We start from the raw sequence: 26,359 nt of genomic DNA, 5'->3' as shown, positions 1-26,359 counted from the left end.
AAGGCGGGAGGAGGAGGCGGAGGGAGCGGACTGGCCGCCGGGAGGAAGAGGAGTCGCCGGCCCTTCCTCTCATAGGATTTGCAGGCAGGGGTGGGGTGAAAGGCAACGTCACTAGAAGTGAACTCCCGGGGACTGCGGTGACTTGTGCTCCCTACTCCCCCGCACCGAGGACCGGCCGCCGGCACAGAGTCCTCCCCACCAGACAGGTAAGTGCCTCTCCGCTGGTTCTGCCTACTACGACTCTCAGCATGTGCGGGGCATGCTGGTAACTCTAGTGCTCGCAGAGCTATGGAGCAGCACCTGCGACTGTCAGAGACGACTGCCCAGTACCACACTGCGGCCGTGGCTATAAGAACTAACTGCCAACCAATCAAATGACAGCTTGTGTTTACTTCAACCTGTCCGACTGATATAAAAGTCTATCTCATTGGTTGCTGTGTACAATGCAAGCTATGGAAGCAGTGATTTCATTGGAAACTAACACCCTGCCAACCAATACAATGGAGGTTATTATGCCTGTACCTGAAAATGTATTTGGTTACTCTGTACATGCCAACCAATCCAGTTGAAGCTTACCTAAAAAGTGATTTCATTGGTTACTCTGAACCTGACAACCAATTCAATAGAAGTTATTTCTTTTTTTACTTGAAGAGTGATTTCATAGGTTGCTATGGGCAAAGTTACCAATCCGCTCACAGTTTGTATGTTTTGTGAGGGCTTCTAGAGACTTTAAGCAGTGATCTGATTGGTTACTGTGCTCACTGCAACCAATGAGGTTACAGCTGTTACTTTGTCCATCTGATTACTGTGACCTATGAAAATACAGCTGTTATTTTTCTGAAGGGTTATGATGACTATAAGAAGTAATTTAATTGGTTTGTATGGGCACATTGACCAATAAGATTGTCAGCTTTTATTTCTATAGGTTTTGTAGATTATAAGCAGAGTTTTGATTGGTTGCTATGGGAAATGGCTATAGTGTCTTTCCCTGTATTGATTTGTATACAGGACTACATTGGTCTCTTGGTTACTGAGTCCTTTGTATTTCACGTCACAAGTTTTTGTTCACTTTCACCTCAAATGTTGAATCGGAGTCACATGAAAATTAAAAAAAAAAAACCCTGCTGTAAAATGACTGATAATCACCCCCGTCACCAAATTTCATAACCTAAAAGGTGATATAGATGTATAAAATGTGGGGCAAATGTACAAGGTCCATATTCCACACATCTATATGGACCATGGCTGTACAGATTGGGCTGCCGTTGACTACCGTGGGTTGTTGGCACTAGTTCGTACCCATTCACATGCTCAGGATTGGATGAGGTTTTTGACGAGGCTCCTCTATACTTCTTTTGTTTCACCTCTTGCGTGTGGGAGTCAAGATAATGGGGCACATTTACTCACCTGTCCTGCGCGCTATCCCTGATCCGATCCTGCGTTGTGGCGCGATTCACTTAGCTCGTGCGCCCGATATCCTGCATGTGTCACTTCCCCTGCACAGGTCCGCCGGAGTTCACCTTCTTCTTCTCGGTGCATGTAAGTGCTTGGTATTGCAACACAATTGAAAAGTTAAATCCTCTGCGTTGTCCAAATCTGCCCCTCGACTTGTGTCTCGTGAAAGCCAGCGCCAATGCGCCAAAATATGTTCACGTCCGCCAAAAACCCCTTCTAAATGTATTCCGACGATAGTGCGGACCCTTAGTAAATGAGCCCCAATGTGCGCCGTCTTATGGCCAATTACCATCTGCGTTTTGGCTTTGGTTTTTTCAGAAAACAGATTGATACATTAATAGCAAAGTATCTGCACAAAAAAAAATTACAAATGAATTACAGTTTTTTAGCAGATACCTTTAAGGGAACCGCTAGAAAACACGGCTGCTTTTCTTTAGTGTCAGTTTCCATTTTTTAATTAATTTATAGCCATCCATTTCTTTACTCCATCTACCTGCTCAAATAACAGAAGGTCTAACAGAAGATGTAAGAACAGATACTAATGGACACGATTGCAAACCGATTACGCTGCACACAGTTTGCCAAATTTGTCTGTCCCCAATGGGGCTCACAATCTAATCAAGCTACCAGTATGTTTTGGAGTGTGGGAGGAAACCGGAGGACTCGGAGGAAACCCATGCAAACACTTGAACGCAGATTGGCACTGGACCTAACCTGTCCAGAAAAAAATATCTTGGAAGAATATTTACCAGAAGAACCAAACTTCTGCAGATTATGGCACAACTTCCATTACCATCAGTGGGATTTTGTTTGGAGGGAAAGGAGATGAGGATTTGACTTGGGGAATGGCCAAATATGGGGCTGTTACCTGCCCTTACACCCCCTCTAATACGCTGACAGGTGATATTAGGTTGTAACCAGTGTTATCAGTTGTACTCGGAATACAATGGCCTCCAATGTATCATAGTGACCCCCATGATCCTCTGGTGTAAGGAATCAATAATAATGGGTGATCCTTATCTCTCTCCCCTCCGCTTTTATTACCTTTATATTCTCTATTATGTCTCATAGAGAGTGCACTCTTAAAGGAGCCCTTTTAGGACATATTTCCACATAGTAGATTTGTTCATGGGTCACGACCATGTAGTCCATAGTATTACTTGTCACTTGCAGACACTGTATAATAGTCAGAGGATGTCCCACTACAGACACTTATCACCCATCTTCAAGAGTATTTGGTCACTGATGGTCTGAATGATGGGACCCCCAGCATTTAGGGGACTGAACCTCCCTGTGTATGAAGTGCTAGTGCACCTATGTTACTGGTGCTCCGTTCACTACTGTGGAGGCACTGAACATCTCGGTTCCGTAGAAGGGAGTGAAGGTACATTGGCATTTTGTCTTCAGTTCACATGGGGTCCCCGGTGTTTGGCACTAATTCGCTATTTTGTGAATAAGGGATACATGTCTGTTGTGGGACAAAGCAAGAACAGTACTTATAGGTGACTGATCGCTGGGACCTTCAACAATCACAAATGGGGTCCTGAGTCCTTGGTGTGAATAGAGCGCTAATGTGTACTGAATTCGGCAATCTCCCACTGCAGTTATATACACACACACACATACAGGCAGTCCCCGGGTTACATACAAGATAGGGTGTGTAGGTTTGTTCTTAAGTTGAATTTGTATGTAAGTCGGAACTGTATATTTTATCATTGTAATCCCAGACAGAACTTTTTTGGTCTCTGTGACAATTGGATTTTAAAAATGTTGAGTTGTCATAAGAACCAGGATTAACACTAAAGCTTCACTGCAGACACCTGTGATAACTGTTACAGTTGTTTATTATAGCCTGGGACTAAAGTACAATAAATTACAAACATCCAGAGGTCCGTTTGTAACTAGGGGTCGTATGTAAGTCGAGTGTTCTTAAGTAGGGGACCGCCTGTATATATATATATATATTAGGCATTTTGGGTCACCTATTGTTGTGGATACTGGGGGTCAGTACTGATGGTTGGATCTCTCATGATCCGACACTCAGCTCCTATCCTTGTCGCTGGTATTATTTTGGGTCCCAGTATCCAGACTCCTAATAATCAGTTCTGTTATTACTCGGATCTCAGTATCCGGACCCCTACTAAGTTCTGCCGTAAAAGGCGTCATTCTAATTGCTTATATTGGAAACATAAGGTGTTTGTCAGTTGAAGAAATATGGCATGATTTTTAATAAATATGGTAAAATAGCTGAAAAATCATTTCTATGGCAAAATGGATGTTTTTGTAGGGGGTGAGGAAGGGGTTAGGATTACAGTATCTGCGGAGATGTTATTGCTGAGGAGGGGGGGCTGCTTCTGGAATGTTTGGATTATTGTGGGTTTCCTCTTCACTGTTACAAGCTGTAGGGGTCCCTCCTGGAAGGGAAGGTACACGGTGTAATTTTCAGAGTGAGATTTCCTGATCTGTGGACAAGAATTTCTAAAATGTAATCCGCAACGTGCAAAGAACCTGCATCATAAACTTTGGTTTGTATAGATATATAACAGTGTATACCCTACACAGGTGAGACGAGTCCGACTTAGAATCTGGAGTGGGAGCATCCTTTCATGTGCCTCTACCTTGGCCTCTGTAGCACCTAGCACCACACCTCTGGTGGCACTAAAGAATCTCATCTTTAAAAACACATCAAGATTGTGAGTCTGTGTGCTACAAAACCAGTGATACAGTTTTATACATATTGAGGAATTGGATCTTTAAGAGCAGCGCACTTTCCCAACTATGTCTGAAAGAGGATCTGTCAGGTCGGTTTGGGACCCTGAAACCACTACAGGTCCTTATGGACCTGTGTTTCGGGGTCCCAAACTGACCTGTATGCACAATTTATAAAAATAAACATTTATACTCCTCTGGGTGTGAGATTGATGAGGCTAGGTGAAGATCCAGCGCCAGTGCCCCCTCTTGCATTATCGCAGGTGAAATTGGGCTTAAACCCTGGCTTCATTGCGCATGCGCCATACCTAAGGCGCTTGCGCAGTGAAATCAGTGTGTGCTACGTAGGAATTACTTACCTTGTTCCTCATTCCACATTACTGTAAGTAATGTGTTTTTTGTTTGTTTAATGTGCCCGCATAAAAAAAAAAAATCTTACAGTGCGATTTGGGATTCTAAATCACTGGTCCATAAGCACCTGCGGCTGGTTTAGTGTCCCAAATTTCACTATCTCAAGTTGAAATGCAAACCTGATGAGGTTTTAAAGCTGAGATTCTAATCTGTAAAATGACACCAGAAGCAAGTTGAAGTAACCCATAACTTCCAGATGATTTATCTCCTCTCTACTTCTTTGCTCATTTACATAGATGGGTGATAAATATTTTATCAGGCATAACCTATTTAAGATCCCATACATGATCAATAGCTGTCTGTATGAAGGCTTTTCCTTCCTATAGCCACATGCATACTCTATTGGAGATGATTTATGTGTATACCTTTTGGGTATGCGCATTGTATTGTAAGTTATATTGCTTTGGGCTCAATGATTGTCCCCAGTCCAATCCCGAATGTTAACGTGTAGCACCTCAGGTAATTGGTGTCCTTGCTCTATGGTCTTGTGAGGTTCAAGTTATTTATGGTACTAGTTAGGAGTTTTAAAGGGGTTTTCTCCAATATTCAGTATTTTCCACATGACTGAGACCACCACCAATCACGAGGATGAGAGTGCCCTTGCTGGTGGTTCAACCAGTGATCTTGGGATCGGGGGGCTCATGGGTTCCCATAAGTGGAGTACTGGACATCCGCTTGACCGCTGCTGCATTTATTACTATGGCACTGTCAGATGTTCCATAGGAGTTAATGTAGTAATGGCCGGGCATCTACACCTTTGTGGTGGTGCCCATGATCATTGGTGGTCTCAGTAATCATACCCTGATGTGAGGACCTCATATTATTAGTTGAAGCATTCCCGTATACCCGCACAGGTATACACACCTGTCAGTGACTAGAGGAATGTCAGTAACCAGATTCCTATGTGTCAGGTGTAAATCTTGCACTTTGGCCTCCTGGGACAGATCTGGATACCGTTGCGGATAATGATGGGGACCTTCATGTGTGTTTAACACTTCCTCCATTGTTTCCTCCGGGGGTTTGTGTTCTCCTTCCTTCAGTGCGGATTTTAGTACCTGAGCCTGTTCTGCAGGTCTGTACGAGTCTGGAGTAACCCGGGGTAACTTTCCATAAATTAAAGGAATTGTCCAGGGACCGCAAATACTTTGGTCACCCCATCCTCCGCTCCATATACTGACCGTGCAAAGCACTGGCCTAGTTATTAATTTACTATGAGGCGCATAATTTGGCTTTGGGGACCGGTTGGAATGTAGTCGTAGTCTCCGGTTTCCAGCAACTTACATTTCAATGTACAGAATTGTGCAAAAATAACCTGCCTGTCACCTTGCCTTTTACCCCGGGGTCATATGCCTGCGCCTTTCAGCGTCTCGAATATTTGCAGTCATGTGACACAGGTCCAAACTTATTGCAAAGTGCGTAATAGGGTTAGGTCACTAGGGGTTAACGCTCGGGTAGGTATTACACGGCATGGTAAACATTTGCATTGCGGGGATTGATAGTCTGTTAGGTAAATAGGCACAGAGAGGGGAAGTGCAGCGTCTGGGCCCGGCCTTAGATTTACATGCCGTCCTGTGTTCATAAGCAAAAGAGGCAAATATTATCCACTCGGCGCTGTATCATTTCTGGAGCCCGTGTAACTATACACTACAGCTGGAAATTTCCACCAGCCGGAGGCTTCTGGATCAGTAAACGGCTCTATTAAATCGCAGGATGCTTAAAGGGGAACTCCATGGTTACCATTCATTCAGCACCAGCAGTTGCAGACCGTGTTGGGTATTGTTCCTGGATAGATATGTGATCATACTTTTATGTATGTTAGTAGCAGCAGGACTGTGGGGAGAAAAAAGGATTTATATTCTAGGATGGTAGCTGGGGCATGTCCTCTCACTGCTGTGCACTTGACTCTCAGCATTGAGCTGCTTCACCGCCATTCCCCCTTCCTCTGAGTAAAAGCAGTAGCAGATTTCCAGTTGTCAGCACCGAGGAGAGAGTCTGTAGAGCGCTTCAGTGCAGAGGGCTTGGTGCACAGCAGTGTGAGGACACGCAACCAGTAGCAGAGAGCTTGGTGCACAGCAGTGTGAGGACACGCAACCAGTAGCAGAGAGCTTGGTGCACAGCAGCGTGAGGACACGCAACCAGTAGCAGAGAGCTTGGTGCACAGCAGTGTGAGGACACGCAACCAGTAGCAGAGAGCTTGGCGCACAGCAGTGTGAGGACACGCAACCAGTAGCAGAGAGCTTGGTGCACAGCAGTGTGAGGACACGCAACCAGTAGCAGAGAGCTTGGTGCACAGCAGTGTGAGGACACGCAACCAGTAGCAGAGAGCTTGGTGCACAGCAGGGTTCCCCCCAATAGCAGGGATCTTGGCGCACAACTGCATGAGGGCAAGCCCCTGGTGCACTATGAGAAGCTAAAGTCGAAAAATCCGTATTTCCCAGTGATTATTTGAATCCCTCTGAACTAGATATGTGATTGTCCTGCTACTTATATGATGGAGTAGTTACCAAACCCAAAACTTCAGTAGGGGGCGGGATTGTGAATTCTATTGAGAGTCTGGAAGAGGACCGCCCACTTGACACTTGTGATCACAGTTCAAAAAGGAGTGAAAAAATGTTTTTTGGGTCATTCAAGTTCATGTTTGTCAAACCCATCTATGTTCACATGGGCTTTACCTGTCACCTGTCTGACACTGTTAGCGGTTTTAAGGGATGAAAAGTGCTTGCCATCACCACCGGTGGTGGGTGACTACTCTTCAGAAGCTCAATTAAACTCTCTGGATTCTGGCGATTAAGCCAGCAGGGACTTATCATAGTCCTCGCCCACTCATAGTCCTGGCATTCAACAATAGGCTTCGTATCCCTTTAACTGAGGCTGAGGCTTGTACAGGGCTGTGCTTCTCTCGGGATTGTAGGAACAGTGGACCCGTTATTATTCCTCGGAGGGATGAACAATGAGCGCTCACACTTCCTAAATTACGAGCTGTGAAAAGTCATTGTGCCTGGCAGAAACGGGTGCTGGGATAAGGGAGACTCCGTCTGGGGAATCCCCACAGTACCGCTCTCACCTTGAGCTATTCCTTAGTGATGGCACCGGTGGGACCAGAGTAAATATTTCCTCGTAGAAAGTGATGGTACAGAGTTAGGGTCATCTTTAGGGCCCCCAATGATTATTAGAATGAAGGGGGGGCTACTCTGATTTTTTTTTTTATTTGACCCCCTCAAGTTTATCATTAACCATTAAATAATGGAATATTTTATCAACAGAAATTGGAATTGATGGGCCTATTTTAGCATTAGAAACGGAATTGCACCCAGCGTGGGTACAGTCATTTTTAGAGAACTTGTCACCAGGTTTTAACCCACTAAACTATTAGCCCCCTTGAAGTAGGGGATGAAATGTACTTTCTAGTATTCCCTCTTTTATGTGAAATCTCACCGCTTTGCCTATTAAAAAATCTCCTCCAAAGTCAGGCAAATATGACTCTTCTCATCCCACTTTCACATGAGATGAGTCAAGTTTAGTGGTTGCAGGGGGGAGTGTCACTTTCAAAGTCCCTATCTTTTGTTCGGTAGCGCCTAGAAACAAGCTATTAGTGTCATATTAAAAGATCCCATTCTAGTTCTGTGATTCATACAGGCAGCTTAAAATAAGGTGGAAACTGGATCTTTATCTGTAGCTTCCATTTCCAACTTTTCTATTTAGCTACCTGTATCGCTGGTTCTGTAGCTCACACAGCCATAAGCCGGATGTGATGAAATCCTTACACTTAATGACACAAAAATCATACTATAACAGAATATAGGAGGTTATGAAGTGACACTACCCCTGCAACCTCTAAACTTGACTCCTCTCATGTGATAATTAGATGAGAAGAGTCATATTATTATTATTTGTCTGACTTTGGGGGAGACTTTTTTTTACAAGTAAACGAGTGAGATTTCACTTAGAGGGAATTATAGAAAGGACGTGTCATGCCCTACATGAGGGGACTAGTGGTTTAGTGGGGTAAAACTTGGTGACAGGTTCCCTTTAACAAGTTCGGAGTCCATTTTAATTTTCTAGGCAACATCTTTAATACATGGTGATACGTGTCTGCTTCTGATACCTATAGGCACTGTTTTATGACAATTTTGAGGATCTACATAAGAATTTAGGCCCCTCTCAGGGCTGCTACGTGTCTCTATTCCCTGACAGGAATATCCGCCATCGTACAGGAGACTCCATGTATAGTTCGTCTCCTCAGGGCAGGATCACGGCCTGTACACTCTGGTGTCACCCGGTTGCCATGACGTCAGGTTTCTTGAGGTAATGTGGGGCTGCCCCCAGTTATTGTCTTCCAGGAAACCCGTCGTATTGATGATTCATATAGATGTGTGTCAGACGCTGATGCCACGCCACGCCTGTACTGGGACGTATAGATAGGCCGCACAATCGTGCCATTAACCCTTTCTGGGAACTCCACATACATTTACTATATAATATTGTATGTTATGCTTCAGTACCCGCTGTGATTTACTGCTAGATTAGCTAATGGGCCTTTGCGTTGTGAGGACATCTGAGGTCCTTTAGAGTAAGCGCCAACTCCAGGCTCCTGCTAATGCCGGAGGACCCCGGGATCAGTGAGGAAACCACTTCCTATCACTCCCACATCCTAATGGACCGAACACTGAACATTAAATCGTTAAAAGGCGTCCCGAGGAATCCCTGGACTCTTAGGATGCCACTAGGGAGAAAGCTGGAAGAGAACGCTGGATTTAGTCGCTTAACTACTTAGGTGACTCCATCAATCGTGACAGAGGCATCTAAGCAGTTAAAGGGGGCTCCCGCTGTCCCCCATCAGCCTTCACCCCACTAGAGGGGGATACCACTTGATGTGAATAACTCTTGTGTAACACTTAAAGGGGTATTCCAAAATTTAAAAAAATTATTGCATATCTGATTGATTGTAAAGCAGAATCCAAATATATTCATCACAAGCCTTGTGTTCTGTTCACCGGAATCCAATACCAAACATGGCCACTATACATTGTATGGCGCAGTGTTTGTCAATTTCAGACGCTCGCATACTCGTACTACAACTCCATCCCTGTGATCAGTGAGGGGTCCCAATATCCGGACCCTCATCGATCAGCTCGTCATTCCCCTATCTTTAATGGAAGATGGTTGATGACTACAGGAAATACTGGAAAACCCTGATTATAACCTCTCGATACCTAATGCCACCTGTTATTCTGGCACCATCCTAACGTATAAATTACACCCTAAAAGTATCTTTTGGCAAGTTCTGCCTTTGATGATTCACCCCTTTAATATTCCAGAGGGAGGGGTGGCTGCTGCTTTAGATTCTGAATACTCCGTCATGGTAGTTATCACTTATCTTTGCCATCTTATCCTTAGGGGGATTCGCTTGATCTCCACTAAAGTGCCGGCAGCCATGTTGGATGCCCCTGGGTCATGGCTGACTTGCCCTGGCAGATATTAAAAAAAATGCACAAAGGCTTCTGGGTATCCTGGTACTGTATTATGAAAGAGCAATCTATACCGCTGTAATAAATTTTATCCCCCTGGTATCAGCATATTGTGCGGGTGCCCCCCTGAGAGTCGCCCGCTTGCTCATTAACCCGCTGCACCTGCTGCATGGGACTGACACATTGTGTATTCTCTGTAATTGGGGAACCCCATGGGGACGTCACATGTGCGCTAAATCCTTCCCCGTCATTAATTAATTAAGCTTTCTACTGTGTTACTAGCGTTGATGGAGATACTGTAATAGATTTCTGCTATAGGCGGCCATCTTGATTTATAATTTTCATGAAAGCATCGACACATTGGATGATCTTGAAGAGAACCTGTCATCAGATTTTACCCCATTGATCTACCAGCTCCCTCAGGTACGATATGAAATGTCCTCTTCTATGTGAAATATCCTGTGAGCAGAGAAGAGTCATATTTGCCCAATATGAGTCACGTTTACAGGGGGATTGCTTTTCAGTTCTATGGCACCTAGATGCATGTTGCTGGTGTCATATTAAAGGTAAGAATTTCAGCTTTCAGATTGCATTAGGCTTGTGGTTCTGTGTTCTACAGAACCAGGGCTACAGACCAGAGATTCTATTTCCACAGTTGTAAATGTGAGCTGCAGATAAAAATAAAATTACCGCCCTTTATTTTCTTTTATAACAATCTGAAGTCCAGCTCTGTAGATAACATATCCGCAAGCCTGATGTGATCTGAAATATGAGATTCTTACTTTTAATATAACACCAACAGCATGTTCCTATGTGCTAAATAGAATATAGGGGCATGAATGATGCCCCCCCCCCTTCAACCTCTAAGCTTGACTCTTCTAAAGCAAAACATGACTCCTCTCTGCCGTTAAATGGGCACTCCATCCATTCGCAGGACTTTTTGGTGGTCATAATCGTCTGCTAATTTGTTTCATAATCTAAAAGATTGTCTATTGGCAATGAGACTACTCTCAGTGCATCAACAGCGCCTCTGCAGGCGGGAGGATCAATGTGCATATCCACATTTTATGAATTCCAAGTGATGGGATGCCGGCCGGTGCGTTCTGTCCTCCGCCGGTTCTTGCAGAATACCCGCTTCTTCCATGATGTATACATGCTTCTGGAATGTGAGAGAGATACATTTCCTGTATACTTGTTTTTGGGTAAACTATCACCTTGACAGTAGTGAGAGAAAACCTAAACGTGTTCCCGGTTTACACCTGCACTGATACATTGTAACAAACTAGCCAGAAGTAAAAGCAATCTGTGTTTCTGAATAACCTCTTGGTTTGTTCATCCTGAGCTCTCTGTTTCATGGGATAATCTATAGAATTATTGGTGGTTGTCACTCGGTCTATTATGAGCAGTTGATGACTCCCGGCATTGGACACAAAGCCGCGCTGTATAGTAACCGTCACTCACAACGTATATGTTTGCTAATGGTGAGGTATTGGATATAAGGTTACACAGCGGGGGGTATGGCCGAGTGGTTATGCTCCAGGCAGCGTCTGTTGGCTGCTACAACACAAGTGATTAGGACGAACCGTCCCGTCCTGTAAACAGGTCTGCATGTGTGTTTTAAAGGTGAGCTCCATCTCGTCATATTTCACCTTTTAAGGGCGCGTTGTTGTAAAGGGTTAAGCAATTATAGACCGAGGGGTTGTAGGTTTCTTCTTATCTTCACCATTTAATCTATTACAGTCCATTTTCTAAGATTTGGCGGAGCAAGGTCTAAGTATCCTCCTGCCTGGGGGTAGTCAGGAGTCTCTGCTCATTTGCATTAAAGGGGAGCGCTAGCTACAAAATACAAATAAAGGGGTGGGGGTTTTTTGGGGGGCGATATCCCTTTTTTTCTGGCTTAGAAACCCACCACTCTTGTTCATAGCAAGTAAATGGGGCAGAAGTGTAATACCTGACAGAGCCTATGGATAAGAGTGGCGCTGTTGTGGGAAGAAGCAGCCACGTGATCCGTCAGTGTCGCCTCATCTGTAAACTTATTGCACCCCCTGCCCCTTGTTCCCAGAAATACATCATAAAAGGATTTGTCGGACACTTTCCTTCGTATCTTGATGATTTTTGGCCGTACCTCCTGCAGCTCTTTTTGGAAAGGGAATGCGGGGACAAATATTTGGCGCTCAACACATTGAAAGTTGCCTTTGGACTGTGCTGTGATTGCAATGAATGTTGAATAGTTTACTTATAGGGGTAGTCCAGCCGGGAGAAGGGAGTTGTAGTCCGGCCGAGGGCAGTGCTTTATTACCTGAAGAAGGAGGGAGTTGTAGTCCAGCCGGGAGAAGGGAGTTGTAGTCCGGCCGAGGGCAGTGCTTTATTACCTGAAGAAGGAGGGAGTTGTAGTCCAGCCGGGAGAAGGGAGTTGTAGTCCGGCCGAGGGCAGTGCTTTATTACCTGAAGAAGGAGGGAGTTGTAGTCCAGCCGGGAGAAGGGAGTTGTAGTCCGGCTGAGGGCAGTGCTTTATTACCTGAAGAAGGAGGGAGTTGTAGTCCAGCCGGGAGAAGGGAGTTGTAGTCCGACCGCGGGCAGTGCATTATTACCTGGAAAAGGAGGGAGTTGTAGTCCAGCCGGGACCGGCGCCTTATTACCTGGAACAGGAGGGAGTTGTAGTCCAGCTGGGGGCAGTGCATTATTACCTGGAGAAGGAGGGAGTTGTAGTCCAGCCGGGACCGGCACGTTATTATCTGGAGAAGGAGGGAGTTGTAGTCCGGCCGAGGGAAGTGCGTTATTACCTGGAGAAGGAGGGAGTTGTAGTCCAGCTGGTGCGTTATCTGGAGGAGGAGGGAGTTGTAGTCCAGCCGAAGCCGGCGTGTTATTATCTGGAAAAGAAGGAGTTGTAGTCCAGCTTGGACTGGCGCCTTATTACCTGGAGTAGGAGGGAGTTGTAGTCCAGCCGGGACCGGTGTGTTATTACCTGGAGTAGGAGGGAGTTGTAGTCCAGCCGGGGGCGGTGCGTTATTACCTGGAGAAGGAGGGAGTTGTAGTCCAGCCGGGGGCGGTGCGTTATTACCTGGAGATGGAGGGAGTTGTAGTCCAGCCGGGGGCGGTGCGTTATTACCTGGAGATGGAGGGAGTTGTAGTCCAGCCGGGGGCGGTGCGTTATTACCTGGAGTAGGAGGGAGTTGTAGTCCAGCCGGGACCGGTGTGTTATTACCTGGAGTAGGAGGGAGTTGTAGTCCAGCCGGGACCGGTGTGTTATTACCTGGAGTAGGAGGGAGTTGTAGTCCAGCCGGGACCGGTGTGTTATTACCTGGAGTAGGAGGGAGTTGTAGTCCAGCCGGGGGCGGTGCGTTATTACCTGGAGAAGGAGGGAGTTGTAGTCCAGCCAGGGGCGGTGCGTTATTACCTGGAGTAGGAGGGAGTTGTAGTCCAGGCGGGACCGGTGTGTTATTACTTGGAGAAGGAGGGAGTTGTAGTCCAACCGGGGGCAGTGCGTTATTACCTGGAGAAGGAGGGAGTTGTAGTCCAGCCGGGACCGGTGTGTTATTACCTGGAGAAGGAGGGAGTTGTAGTCCAGCCTGGTGCTTCGCTATGTGTGGGGCCAGGACATTGTACATACATCAGGGGTAGATTTGTATACATATAGAGATAGAGCCCGGTCACGTGTAAATTTGTTCTCCCAGTGTCCGGTATCCGCCCTGGATGTGACCCGGATGACCTGTTGGGTCACTGGTGCATGTTCAGGCTTCTCTCCTGTCAGTGACATAACTATAAGCTGATGGGCCCCAGCGCAAAGTCTGTGCCAGGCCCTGACTATAATGTATGGTTTATAGTAATAGTCTTCTCATATGGGAAAGTGAGATCTTATGGGCCCCCTAAGCCTCTTGGGCCCACGTGCGAACGCAATCTCTGCACCCCCTCAAGTTACGCCCCTGTCTCCTGTTCTCTGGGTGTCGCCGGCACTAGGAGAAGCGGCCGGTATCTGTCGTCTTCTGGACTCTGTTCACACTCTCTAAGTATTTGCCTCTCTCCCCGCAGGATGCTGCAGACGGCTTACGACTACTTCTGGTGGCACAGGCTCTGGCTACCTGTGAACCTGACCTGGGCCGACCTGGAAGATCAGGACGGGCGCGTGTACGCCAGAGCCTCGGACCTGTACATCTCCATCCCTCTGGCCTTCGTCTTCCTCATAGTACGGTACATCTTTGAAATGTAAGTACCTAGTAAATCACTAGAGGGCGCTGACATACAGTAACACAGCGCCATCTGCTGGCTAATGGAGAGCAGTGCAGGGGTTTCAAGGATCTGATCGGGTCAATCGTTGGCTCTAGACGACATCTAGTGGTCAAGTGTGGAAGTGCAGGTTATAAAAAATAGGATTTACTCTTCTTACTTGTATCATGGGTTATACTGTGTTATACTGGACTATTATAAATTGCTTTGGCAGAACTGTAATCGGACTGCTGCCCTCATGCTTTACACTGCAGCTCTGCCTCTTCAGATCTACGGCTGTATTTAAGTCCTGGAGCACTCCCATCGCTCTGCCTTATATGTGACTCCCCCCTGTGTCATGTCTTGCAGTAACGTGGCCACCCCACTCGCCAAGGTACTCGGTGTTAAAGACAAGGTAAAGCTGCGGGCGGCACACAGTCCGGTGCTGGAGACCTTCTATAAAAGCTGCTCGAAACATCCCAAACAAGTACGAGATCCCCGTTATCACAGCTGGGGGGGGGGGGGGGTCAGGGTTTGATTTTTCGATTGGAAAGGGAGGGTGGGGTGAGGTCTCAGTCAGGGTGATAAAGTCACATAGAAGTGGAGGTGGATGTTGATTAAGGTGCTGAGATTGCATTTGAATGTTCATTACAGTCTGACACTGGTGTTGAGGTCGTAGTCAGGGAGGAGGGGACCTAGTGATTTTTGAAAAAAATTATGATTTGTCTAATACACGACCAAAAGATAAACTTTGTCCCTTCAGAAATATAAGTCAAGGTGTCGGAGCCCAACATATGTACCTGATTGTCCCCATGACACTTCTTCCTAGTGTAAATTCTTGTCAATTTTCAGAGTGACCTGGAAAACTTGTCGAGGGCGAGTAAATTCACTGTCCGCCAGGTTGAAAGATGGTTCCGGAGGAGGAGAAACCAGGATAGGCCTAGCCTACAAAAGAAGTTTCGGGAAGCCAGGTACGGTGATCGTTACTATAGCGCCGCCCTATGGCTTTATATTGGGTATTACAGCAACTTCTCTCATATAGTTATCCTGTAAGTCTCATTAACCAGCAGGGGCCATCATCCTAACTCAAGACTGACTATATTGTGGACATCCCCTTTAAGAGAATTTTAATATTTTAAGTGTTCTAACCCCCCCAGCCAATCAGATGTCTGCCTTCTTTTCACAGCTGGAGATTCATTTATTATCTTCTTGCTTTCATTGCTGGCATGGCGGTCCTCGCAGACGTGAGTAGGACTCAACAATCTTTCTTACCCCCAAATACAATTCTTGCTTGTAGTAGAATTTAAAGTGGAACTCCTCCTTTTGGGTGAGGAAGTGAAAATTTACAGGAAAGCGTTCAAAAAATATGTAAAAAAATACAACATTTTTATCATTTTACTTTGCTCCCATGATGCTTCATTGCCAAACACGATTAAGTAGTCGTCTTACGGTGGGTGGAGCTTAGCAGAAATGGAATCTACCAAGTATGGGGGGAGTTGGAAGGAGGAACCATCTCTTAGCAACTTTCAGTCTTGAATAGTGATTTAATCTGTCACTATTCTCATTCTGTCTCTCCATGAAGATCTGACTCCTACATGTATCTTCTGTTCTCATAGTAGCAATGGATTGTGTATAATCTGCACTCTGTATTATATGTGTAGTAGATATGACCTTGTTTTCTTGTGTGCGCACAGAAACCCTGGTTCCATGATCTCCGAGAGGTCTGGAAGGATTTCCCTAAACAGGTAATTCCCATATAGTGTAGTTATATTCTTGTACATAGGGGGCAGTATTATAGTAGTTATATTCTTGTACTTAGGGGGCAGTATTATAGTAGTTATATTCTTGTACATAGGGGGCAGTATTATAGTAGTTATATTCTTGTACATAGGGGGCAGTATTATAGTAGTTATATTCCTGTACATAGGGGGCAGTATTATAGTAGTTATATTCTTGTACATAGGGGCAGTATTATAGTAGTTATATTCCTGTACATAGGGGGCAGTATTATAGTAGTTATATTCTTGTATATAGGGGACAGTATTATAGTAGTTATATTCTTGTACATAGGGGGCAGTATTGTAGTAGTTATATTCTTGTACAAAGGGGGCAGTATTATAGTAGTTATATTCTTGTACATAGGGGGCAGTATTATAGTAGTTATATTCTTGTATATAGAGGACAGTATTATAGTAGTTATATTCCTATACATAGGGGGCAGTATTATAGTAGTTATATTCTTGTACATAGGGGGCAGTATTGTAGTAGTTATATTCTTGTACAAAGGGGGCAGTATTATAGTAGTTATATTCTTGTACATAGGGGGCAGTATTATAGTAGTTATATTCTTGTATATAGGGGACAGTATTATAGTAGTTATATTCTTGTACATAGGGGGCAGTATTGTAGTAGTTATATTCTTGTACAAAGGGGGCAGTATTATAGTAGTTATATTCTTGTACATAGGGGGCAGTATTATAGTAGTTATATTCTTGTATATAGAGGACAGTATTATAGTAGTTATATTCCTATACATAGGGGACAGTATTATAGTAGTTATATTCTTGTACATAGGGGGCAGTATTGTAGTAGTTATATTCTTGTACAAAGGGGGCAGTATTATAGTAGTTATATTCTTGTACATAGGGGGCAGTATTATAGTAGTTATATTCTTGTATATAGAGGACAGTATTATAGTAGTTATATTCCTATACATAGGGGGCAGTATTATAGTAGTTATATTCTTGTATATAGGGGACAGTATTATAGTAGTTATATTCTTGTACATAGGGGGCAGTATTATAGTTATATTCTAGTACATAGGGGGCAGTATTATAGTAGTTATATTCTTGTACATAGGAGGCAGTATTATAGTAGTTATATTCCTGTACATAGGGGGCAGTATTATAGTAGTTATATTCCTGTACATAGGAGGCAGTATTATAGTAGTTATATTCCTGTACATAGGGGGCAGTATTATAGTAGTTATATTCTTGTACATAGGGGGCAGTATTATAGTAGTTATATTCTTGTACATAGGGGGCAGTATTATAGTAGTTATATTCCTGTACATAGGGGGCAGTATTATAGTAGTTATATTCCTGTACATAGGGGGCAGTATTATAGTAGTTATATTCTTGTACATAGGAGGCAGTATTATAGCAGTTATATTCTTGTACATAGGGGGCAGTATTATAGTAGTTATATTCTTGTACATAGGGGGCAGTATTATAGTAGTTATATTCCTGTACATAGGGGGCAGTATTATAGTAGTTATATTCCTGTACATAGGGGGCAGTATTATAGTAGTTATATTCTTGTACATAGGAGGCAGTATTATAGTAGTTATATTCTTGTACATAGGGGGCAGTATTATAGTAGTTATATTCTTGTACATAGGGAGCACTATTATAGTAGTTATATTCCTGTACATAGGGGGCAGTATTATAGTAGTTATATTCTTGTACTTAGGGGGCAGTATTATAGTAGTTATATTCTTGTACATAGGGGGCAGTATTATAGTAGTTATATTCTTGTACATAGGGGCAGTATTATAGTAGTTATATTCCTGTACATAGGGGGCAGTATTATAGTAGTTATATTCTTGTATATAGGGGACAGTATTATAGTAGTTATATTCTTGTACATAGGAGGCAGTATTATATTAGTTATATTCTTGTACATAGAGGGCAGTATTATAGTAGTTATATTCTTGTACATAGGGGGCAGTATTGTAGTAGTTATATTCTTGTACAAAGGGGGCAGTATTATAGTAGTTATATTCTTGTACATAGGGGGCAGTATTATAGTAGTTATATTCTTGTATATAGAGGACAGTATTATAGTAGTTATATTCCTATACATAGGGGGCAGTATTATAGTAGTTATATTCTTGTATATAGGGGACAGTATTATAGTAGTTATATTCTTGTACATAGGGGGCAGTATTATAGTTATATTCTAGTACATAGGGGGCAGTATTATAGTAGTTATATTCTTGTACATAGGAGGCAGTATTATAGTAGTTATATTCCTGTACATAGGGGGCAGTATTATAGTAGTTATATTCTTGTACATAGGAGGCAGTATTATAGTAGTTATATTCTTGTACATAGAGGGCAGTATTATAGTAGTTATATTCTTGTACATAGGGGGCAGTATTGTAGTAGTTATATTCTTGTACAAAGGGGGCAGTATTATAGTAGTTATATTCTTGTACATAGGGGGCAGTATTATAGTAGTTATATTCTTGTATATAGGGGACAGTATTATAGTAGTTATATTCTTGTACATAGGGGGCAGTATTATAGTTATATTCTAGTACATAGGGGGCAGTATTATAGTAGTTATATTCTTGTACATAGGAGGCAGTATTATAGTAGTTATATTCTTGTACATAGGGGGCAGTATTATAGTTATATTCCTGTACATAGGGGGCAGTATTATAGTAGTTATATTCTTGTACATAGGAGGCAGTATTATAGTAGTTATATTCTTGTACATAGGGGGCAGTATTATAGTAGTTATATTCTTGTACATAGGGGGCAGTATTATAGTAGTTATATTCTTGTACTTAGGGGGCAGTATTATAGTAGTTATATTCCTGTACATAGGGGGCAGTATTATAGTAGTTATATTCTTGTACATAGGGGCAGTATTATAGTAGTTATATTCCTGTACATAGGGGGCAGTATTATAGTAGTTATATTTTTGTATATAGGGGACAGTATTATAGTAGTTATATTCTTGTACATAGGAGGCAGTATTATATTAGTTATATTCTTGTACATAGGGGGCAGTATTATAGTTATATTCTAGTACATAGGGGGCAGTATTATAGTAGTTATATTCTTGTACATAGGGGGCAGTATTATAGTTATATTCTAGTACATAGGGGGCAGTATTATAGTAGTTATATTCTTGTACATAGGGGGCAGTATTATAGTAGTTATATTCTTGTATATAGAGGACAGTATTATAGTAGTTATATTCTTGTATATAGGGGACAGTATTATAGTAGTTATATTCTTGTACATAGGGGGCAGTATTATAGTTATATTCCTGTACATAGGGGGCAGTATTATAGTAGTTATATTCTTGTACATAGAGGGCAGTATTATAGTAGTTATATTCTTGTACATAGGGGGCAGTATTGTAGTAGTTATATTCTTGTACAAAGGGGGCAGTATTATAGTAGTTATATTCTTGTACATAGGGGGCAGTATTATAGTAGTTATATTCTTGTATATAGGGGACAGTATTATAGTAGTTATATTCTTGTACATAGGGGGCAGTATTATAGTTATATTCTAGTACATAGGGGGCAGTATTATAGTAGTTATATTCTTGTACATAGGGGGCAGTATTATAGTAGTTATATTCTTGTACCTAGGGGGCAGTATTATAGTTATATTCCTGTACATAGGGGGCAGTATTATAGTAGTTATATTCTTGTACATAGGAGGCAGTATTATAGTAGTTATATTCTTGTACATAGGGGGCAGTATTATAGTAGTTATATTCTTGTATATAGGGGACAGTATTATAGTAGTTATATTCTTGTATATAGGGGACAGTATTATAGTAGTTATATTCTTGTACATAGGGGGCAGTATTATAGTAGTTATATTCTAGTACATAGGGGGCAGTATTATAGTAGTTATATTCCTGTACATAGGGGCAGTATTATAGTAGTTATATTCTTGTACATAGGGGGCAGTATTATAGTAGTTATGTTCTTGTACATAGGGGGCAGTATTATAGTAGTTATATTCTTGTACATAGGGGGCAGTATTATAGTAGTTATATTCTTGTACATAGGGGGCAGTATTATAGTAGTTATATCCCTGTACATAGGGGGCAGTATTATAGTAGTTATATCCCTGTACATAGGGGGCAGTATTATAGTAGTTATGTTCTTGTACATAGGGGGCAGTATTATAGTAGTTATATTCTTGTACATAGGGGGCAGTATTATAGTAGTTATATTCTTGTACATAGGGGCAGTATTATAGTAGTTATATTCCTGTACATAGGGGGCAGTATTATAGTAGTTATATTCTTCTATAGATTTAGAATAAATTATTATTTCCTCCTCCTCCAGACTATGCTGCAGTCCCAGTACTGGTATTATATGATCTCTCTGGGATTCTATTGGTCTCTTCTCTTCAGGGTGGCGTTTGATGTGAAGCGGAAGGTAGGTACTGATATTTATAGCAGTTTCTCTGCAGGCTGTATATGATATTCTCCTGCATGTAATGTAAAACGTTGCGCACCTTTGAGCTAGCAGGATTCTGAGTGCAGCTCTGGATGTGAATAGAGCTATAGAGAAATGTAGTGAAATGTCAGATTTTGCTCCTCACCCCTGAATGTATTTTTGACCATTCTTATAAGTTTCTCTTTGTTCTTGTCACCTGCAGGACTTTAAGGAACAGATCATCCACCATGTGGCCACGATTGTACTCATCAGCTTCTCATGGTGCGCCAACTACATACGTGTGGGCACTTTGGTGCTGGCCATTCATGACGCCTCTGACTTCTTCCTGGAGGTGAGGCCACAGGGCAATTATTTAGGGTTGTGCCGCTAAAGAGTTATCTCCTCTCCTCACAATATATAATACTCCCTTCTAATAGTAAGGATGCGTTCATATTTATAAAATCGCAACATATCTGACACTGTGTTCCAAATCCCCTGCGTAGCCTGAAATGTATCTGAAAGAATTCCGGCTTCCAGCAGCCACCACTAGAGGGAGCTGTATGCATACAGTCCTGCTGATTTCATGAAATTACCTTTTTTTTACAGTCTGCAAAGATGTTTAACTACGCGGGGTGGAAGGAGACCTGTAACGGCATCTTTGTAGTGTTTGCCTTTGTCTTTATCATCACCAGGATTATAATCTTCCCCTTCTGGTGAGTAGCGGCTTGGATTATGGTGTTGTTCACACATTGCAGATTCACTTACATCAGAACTTCAAAGCCAAATCCTAATCTTTTGCCTTTCCATCATGTGCAGGATCCTGCATTGTACCTGGGTTTATCCTCTGGAGATCTACCCACCTTTCTTCGGTTACTACTTCTTCAATGTCATGCTGTGGGTCCTGCAGTGCCTGCACATATTCTGGGCTTACCTCATCCTTGGTATGGCCCACAAGTTTCTAACGGGCAAGGTAAGTCGTGGGGTTATTATTCTTAGGACGTATAGGATTGTGTCATCACTCTATAATGTGGTGTGTATTGGGGTACTCCTGATGCTTTAAGGGCTACTCTTTGGAGTCATTAAATTTGATATGGTGTTTCAAAGCCGTGTTAACATTTAACCCCTACGGGACACAGCATCTTTTGGCCTAAAGGACGCGGACCCATTTTTCAAATCTGCCCTGTGTCACTATAAGTGGTTATAGCGTGGGAACGCTATGAGAAATCCAGGGGATTTTGAGATTGTTTTCTCGTGACACATTGTACTTCAAATTAGTTTAAAAATTTGGATGAAATCTTTTGCGTTTAGTTATGAAAAAAAACAAAATTTGGCAAAAAATTGGAAAAATTCTATATTTTCAACGTTCTAAATTCTCTACTTTTGATGCAGATAGTCATAGCACCCAAATAAATTCATAACTTACATTTCCCAAATGTCTGCTTTATGTTGGCATGGTTTTTTTAAGATTCCACATATTTTACTAGAATGTTCTGAGGCTCAGAATTTAGGTATCATTTTTCACATTTTTTGTAAAATCACCAAAACCCGTACTTAGATGGACCTGCTCAACTTCTAATTGACACTGAGAGGCCTAAATAATAGCGAGACTCATAAATTACCCCATTGTGGAAACTACACCCCTCAACGTATGAAAAACCACTTTTAAGAAGTTTGTTAACCCTTTAGGTGTTTTATAGGGGTTAAAACAAAACGGAGGTGCAGTCTGAAAATTGTAATATTTTTTCACAATACACTCATTTTGGGTGGAAAATTAAACATTTACAATGGATTAAATGAAAAAAGGCTCCACAAAGTTTGATACCCAATTTCTCCCTAGTACACGGATACCCCATATGTGGTGGTAACCTGCTGTATGGGCGCATGGCCGGGCATAGAAGGGAAGGAGGCGCCATGCAGAGCAGATTTGCTATGTCACATTGTACAGGCTATAATTTTTTTCTTTTTTTATTGAGGACCTATAGGGGCTTATTTCTTTTGCCACATGAGATGCACTTTTCTGGTACATAATTTTGGGGGAATCTACAGGCTAATTGGTGAGATTTAATTAAAGCTTTGTTGGAGGAGGAAATGAAAATCGTCAATTTTTAGGAACATTTTTATGTGGTTTTTTTTTGGCCGTTAACCATACCATAAAAATAGTATATTATTTTTATTCTATGGGTCGCCACGATTACAAAAATACTTCATTTATATATATTTTTAATTTTTTCCCATTTTTACTGAATAAAAAGTAATTTGGCAAAATTGTTGTTAATTTTAGCATCACCGTCTTTCATATGCATAACTTTTTTATTTTTCACCTCACAAATCTGTTTAAGGGCTTATTTTTTGCGAGAAGGATTGTTCTTTTTAGTGGTCTTATTTTAGATTGCGTAACTTTTTTAAATCACTTTTTAGAGCATTTTTAAAGGGCATTAATAAAAAATCATCTTTTTTTCAGAGAGAGTTTTTTGAGGTTGTTTTTTACGGGGTTCACTTTGCGGATCTAATAACGATTCTGTTTTATTATGCAGATTGTTACGGACGCAGAGATACCAAATATGTGGGGGTTTTGTGTATTTTATTCAATTGTACTGAATAAAAACTAATTTGGAGAAAATCTTATTCATTTTAGCATCACCATCTATTCATATGCATAACTTTTTTATTTTTTGGCTGACAAATCTGGTTAGGGGCTTATTTTTTGCGAGAACAGTTGTTCTTTTTAGTGGGCTTATTTTAGAGTGCATAAAATTTTTTAAATCACTTTTTAGAGCATTTTTTATAGGGTATTAATTAAAAATTATCTTTTTTTCGGAACGTTTTTTGCGTTTTTTTCCTCCGGCGTTTACCGTGCGGGTCCAGTAACAATTCTGTTTTATTATGCAGATTGTTACGGACGCGGCAATACCAAACATGCGGGGGTTTTTTGTGTTTTTATGTTTTTTATACTTTATTAAGTGTTTTTATGGGAAAGTGACATTTTAGGGGCTTATATTTTTATGTATTTATTTTTTATTTATTATAATGTGTAGTGTTAAGTGTTTTTGCATAATTTTACTTCTACATACTTGAACTTAAACCAGTGATACTCTGATCACTGGTTTAAGTTCAATACACTGCTCTACAATACTATTTTATTGTAGAGCAGTGTAAACTGTCTAAGCATGCTTGCGCATGCTCAGACAGTTTGCAGTCAGACCCGGAAGGGTTCTGGCTGCCATGGAAACCGGGCAGCTCCGGGGCACATGCCAGTCCTCGGAGCTGCCCAGGAGAGGATCGGATCCCCCGGTAAGCGGCACGGGGGATCCGATCCATAGGGGGAAGACCCTTACACGCCGCGGTCATGCTTGACCGCGGCGTGTAAGGGGTTAACACCCGCGATCGGAGTCGGCTCCGATCGCGGGTGTTAGCGCAGGCTGTCAGCTGTACTAGACAGCTGACAGCCGCTGCTTCTGGTACCGGCTCCGTTCGTGAGCCGGTGCCAGAAGCAGGACGTTATAGTGCGTCCTGGTGCGCTAAGTATCTAGCCACCGGGACGTACTATAACGTCCTGGTGCGCCTAGGGGTTAAAGGTACTACACAGCTGGGTTGGAATACCCCTTTTAAAGGGAACCTGTCATTTAGATTATCTGAACATATCTATAAAAATTGTTATTCTACTATAGTACAACTATCCCAATATTGTTCTTCTCCATGCCTTTAATGTTCCAAAGTCATTTTGTAAAGTTGACTCGCCATCTATGCAAATGAACCCATGCGAGTCCGATTATCGTCTTTCCTTTGAGCAGAGTCTGGCATATTCATGTTCTTCCAGATCAGCTACACCTCCAGCTTCCCGATTTAACAGTGGTCATGCTTTCTTCTTCAGCTGAGTCACTGTGTACCTCATTCCGCCTCCATCAAGAGTGAGAGCTGTTGGCTGTGTGTGACTCGCTGAAGAGAAATCAACCCCTTCCTTTCCCCCTTCCTCAGGCCAAATCTCAGCCAACATCTCTCATTCCTGAGGGAAAATGAGGTAGTTGAGCAGAGTCAAGCGGTGACTCTGTTAAAGAGAAAGCACGCCCCCTTGTCAATCAGGAAGCAGGAGGCGCGGCTGAGCCAGAAGAACATAAATATCCTCGACTCGGTTGAAAGGGAAGATGATGATCGGACTTAAATGGGTTCATTTACATAGATAGTGAGTTAACTTTACAAACAGACTATGGAACTTTTACAGGTATGGAGAGGAACAATATAGGGATAGTTGTACTGCTGTATAATAACAGGTTTCATATATATATATTTAGTTTAGTTTATCTGACGGGTTCCCTGTTGTTCCGAGCTGTTCTTTGCTTTTAATTGGTAACATAAGCGTTCTCTAATAACTTCTACTCTCCTCTTCCAGCTGGAACAAGATGAAAGAAGTGACAAAGACGAAACCGACATTCCGGATGACGACGATGAAGAACTCACCAAGAACGGATCAGTGTCCAACGGTCACTCCATGCAAAACAACAACCACCACAAAGCGGAGTGACCTCCCCCCTCCGCCCCCTACAACACACTACTGACGTCTTACCTTGCCAACATCTCATAGACCTTCCCCTGTAAGCTGCGGGAAGCGAGGGGTGGAGCTCTGCCACGGGAGGCGATGGGTGAAGCTCCTCCACTGGACAACTTTTTAATTTTTTGAGGGTTTTTTTTTTTGTTTGTTTTTTTACTTTAATTAAAATAAACTAGAGATCTCAGTGTACGCCTCCTGCTCGCTCCTGTGAATCCCTACAAGTATATGAAACCACTTTCCGGACCTCCTGAGGACGACTACGGGGTCACCTTCCTGCGCCGTAGACGTCCACGTACATTCCAGAGATGACCTTCTTCTCGTCTTTCCTTTGCGTTGGGGCTGGAGGAGGAGAGTTGTATGACCTGGATACCGCACGGTCCTGAGTTTTGATGCCCAATCCAAGGGCTGAACCACTTTCATGATTCAAGGGGGTGCCCTGAACTGATGTTCTGCCATGTTGGACATGACCCTTCTTATGACAATCAATGTGAATACTGCACATCCTCCATGTTGGCGGACCACCTACCACTGTCTGGAACTCGTTGCCTCAGTCTTATATGATATCGGATGTATTTATTGTAGTCGTTTTGTGATTTATATGTCTCATTATTGCCGATCGGAGCCAAACGTTGCCTTATATTTGGCCAGGCTGAGTCCGGTTACACCAAACCTCCCTAGATGTTATTTTTAACCCTTGAAGTATATCCCGGTCCCATCATCTTTTATTACATGTGACTGTCCTGCCTCAGGGCGGGGCTGGCGGCCATCTTTCTAGTGAACTAATTAATTGCGATGTAATAAAATATTTGTTCAGAAAAGATTTTGGTGATTTTATGTTATGATTTAAAACTTAAAGGTGTTTTCCCTCTAAAAACCCCAGAGTGAGCAAGTGTGTGACCGGCTAATACCCCACCACCATCACACCCAACAGTGTCACCAGCAAAGCCCCCCCCCACACAATCACACCTCCTCCTCCATGGTGGGGACCAGGCATGTAGAGTCCATTCCTTCACCTTTTCTGCGTCGCACAAAGACAGGGTGGTTGGAGCCAAAGATCTCACATTTGGACTCATCAGACCAAAGCATGGTCCAATGTCCATTCCTTGTGTCTCTGGTGCTGGTCCTTAGCTGTGGTTTCATCGCAGGTAAGTTACCATGAAGCTGCTGCACAGTCTCCTCTTACCGGTTGTTGTAGAGATGTGTCTGCTGCTAGACCTCTGCGTGGCGGTGACCTGCTCTCTAATCTGTGCGGCTGTTACCCTGTGATTTTGGAGGCTGGTGACTCGGATGAACTTCTCCTCCGCAGCAGAGGTGACTCTTGGTCTTCCTTTCCTGGGGCGCTCCTCATGTCAGCCAGTTTCTTTGTAGCAC

At 42.8% G+C, this 26,359-nt stretch overlaps 1 protein-coding gene across 2 annotated transcripts; it reads left to right on the top strand.

Annotated features, from left to right (window-relative positions):
* CERS2 (ceramide synthase 2) lies at positions 1–25,806 on the top strand. 2 transcript variants are annotated; one of them, XM_072115073.1, is made up of 11 exons: positions 1–206; positions 14,073–14,246; positions 14,616–14,733; positions 15,099–15,217; positions 15,433–15,490; positions 15,941–15,991; positions 20,350–20,442; positions 20,666–20,794; positions 21,049–21,155; positions 21,259–21,412; positions 24,830–25,806. In XM_072115073.1, exons 2-11 carry the CDS (start codon positions 14,074–14,076, stop codon positions 24,959–24,961), a joined length of 1,134 nt encoding a protein of 377 aa, XP_071971174.1. In that variant the 5' UTR covers positions 1–206; position 14,073; the 3' UTR covers positions 24,962–25,806. The 2 variants fall into 2 exon arrangements, with proteins under 2 accessions (XP_071971174.1, XP_071971175.1); XM_072115074.1 differs by lacking the exon at positions 1–206 and adding an exon at positions 10,312–10,466.
* Positions 25,807–26,359: the final 553 nt, after the last annotated feature.

Source organism: Engystomops pustulosus, chromosome 7, assembly GCF_040894005.1.
Source record: "Engystomops pustulosus chromosome 7, aEngPut4.maternal, whole genome shotgun sequence".
In the NCBI taxonomy this organism is placed as follows: domain Eukaryota; kingdom Metazoa; phylum Chordata; class Amphibia; order Anura; family Leptodactylidae; genus Engystomops; species Engystomops pustulosus.
This window is presented reverse-complemented; position numbering and strand designations above follow the sequence as displayed.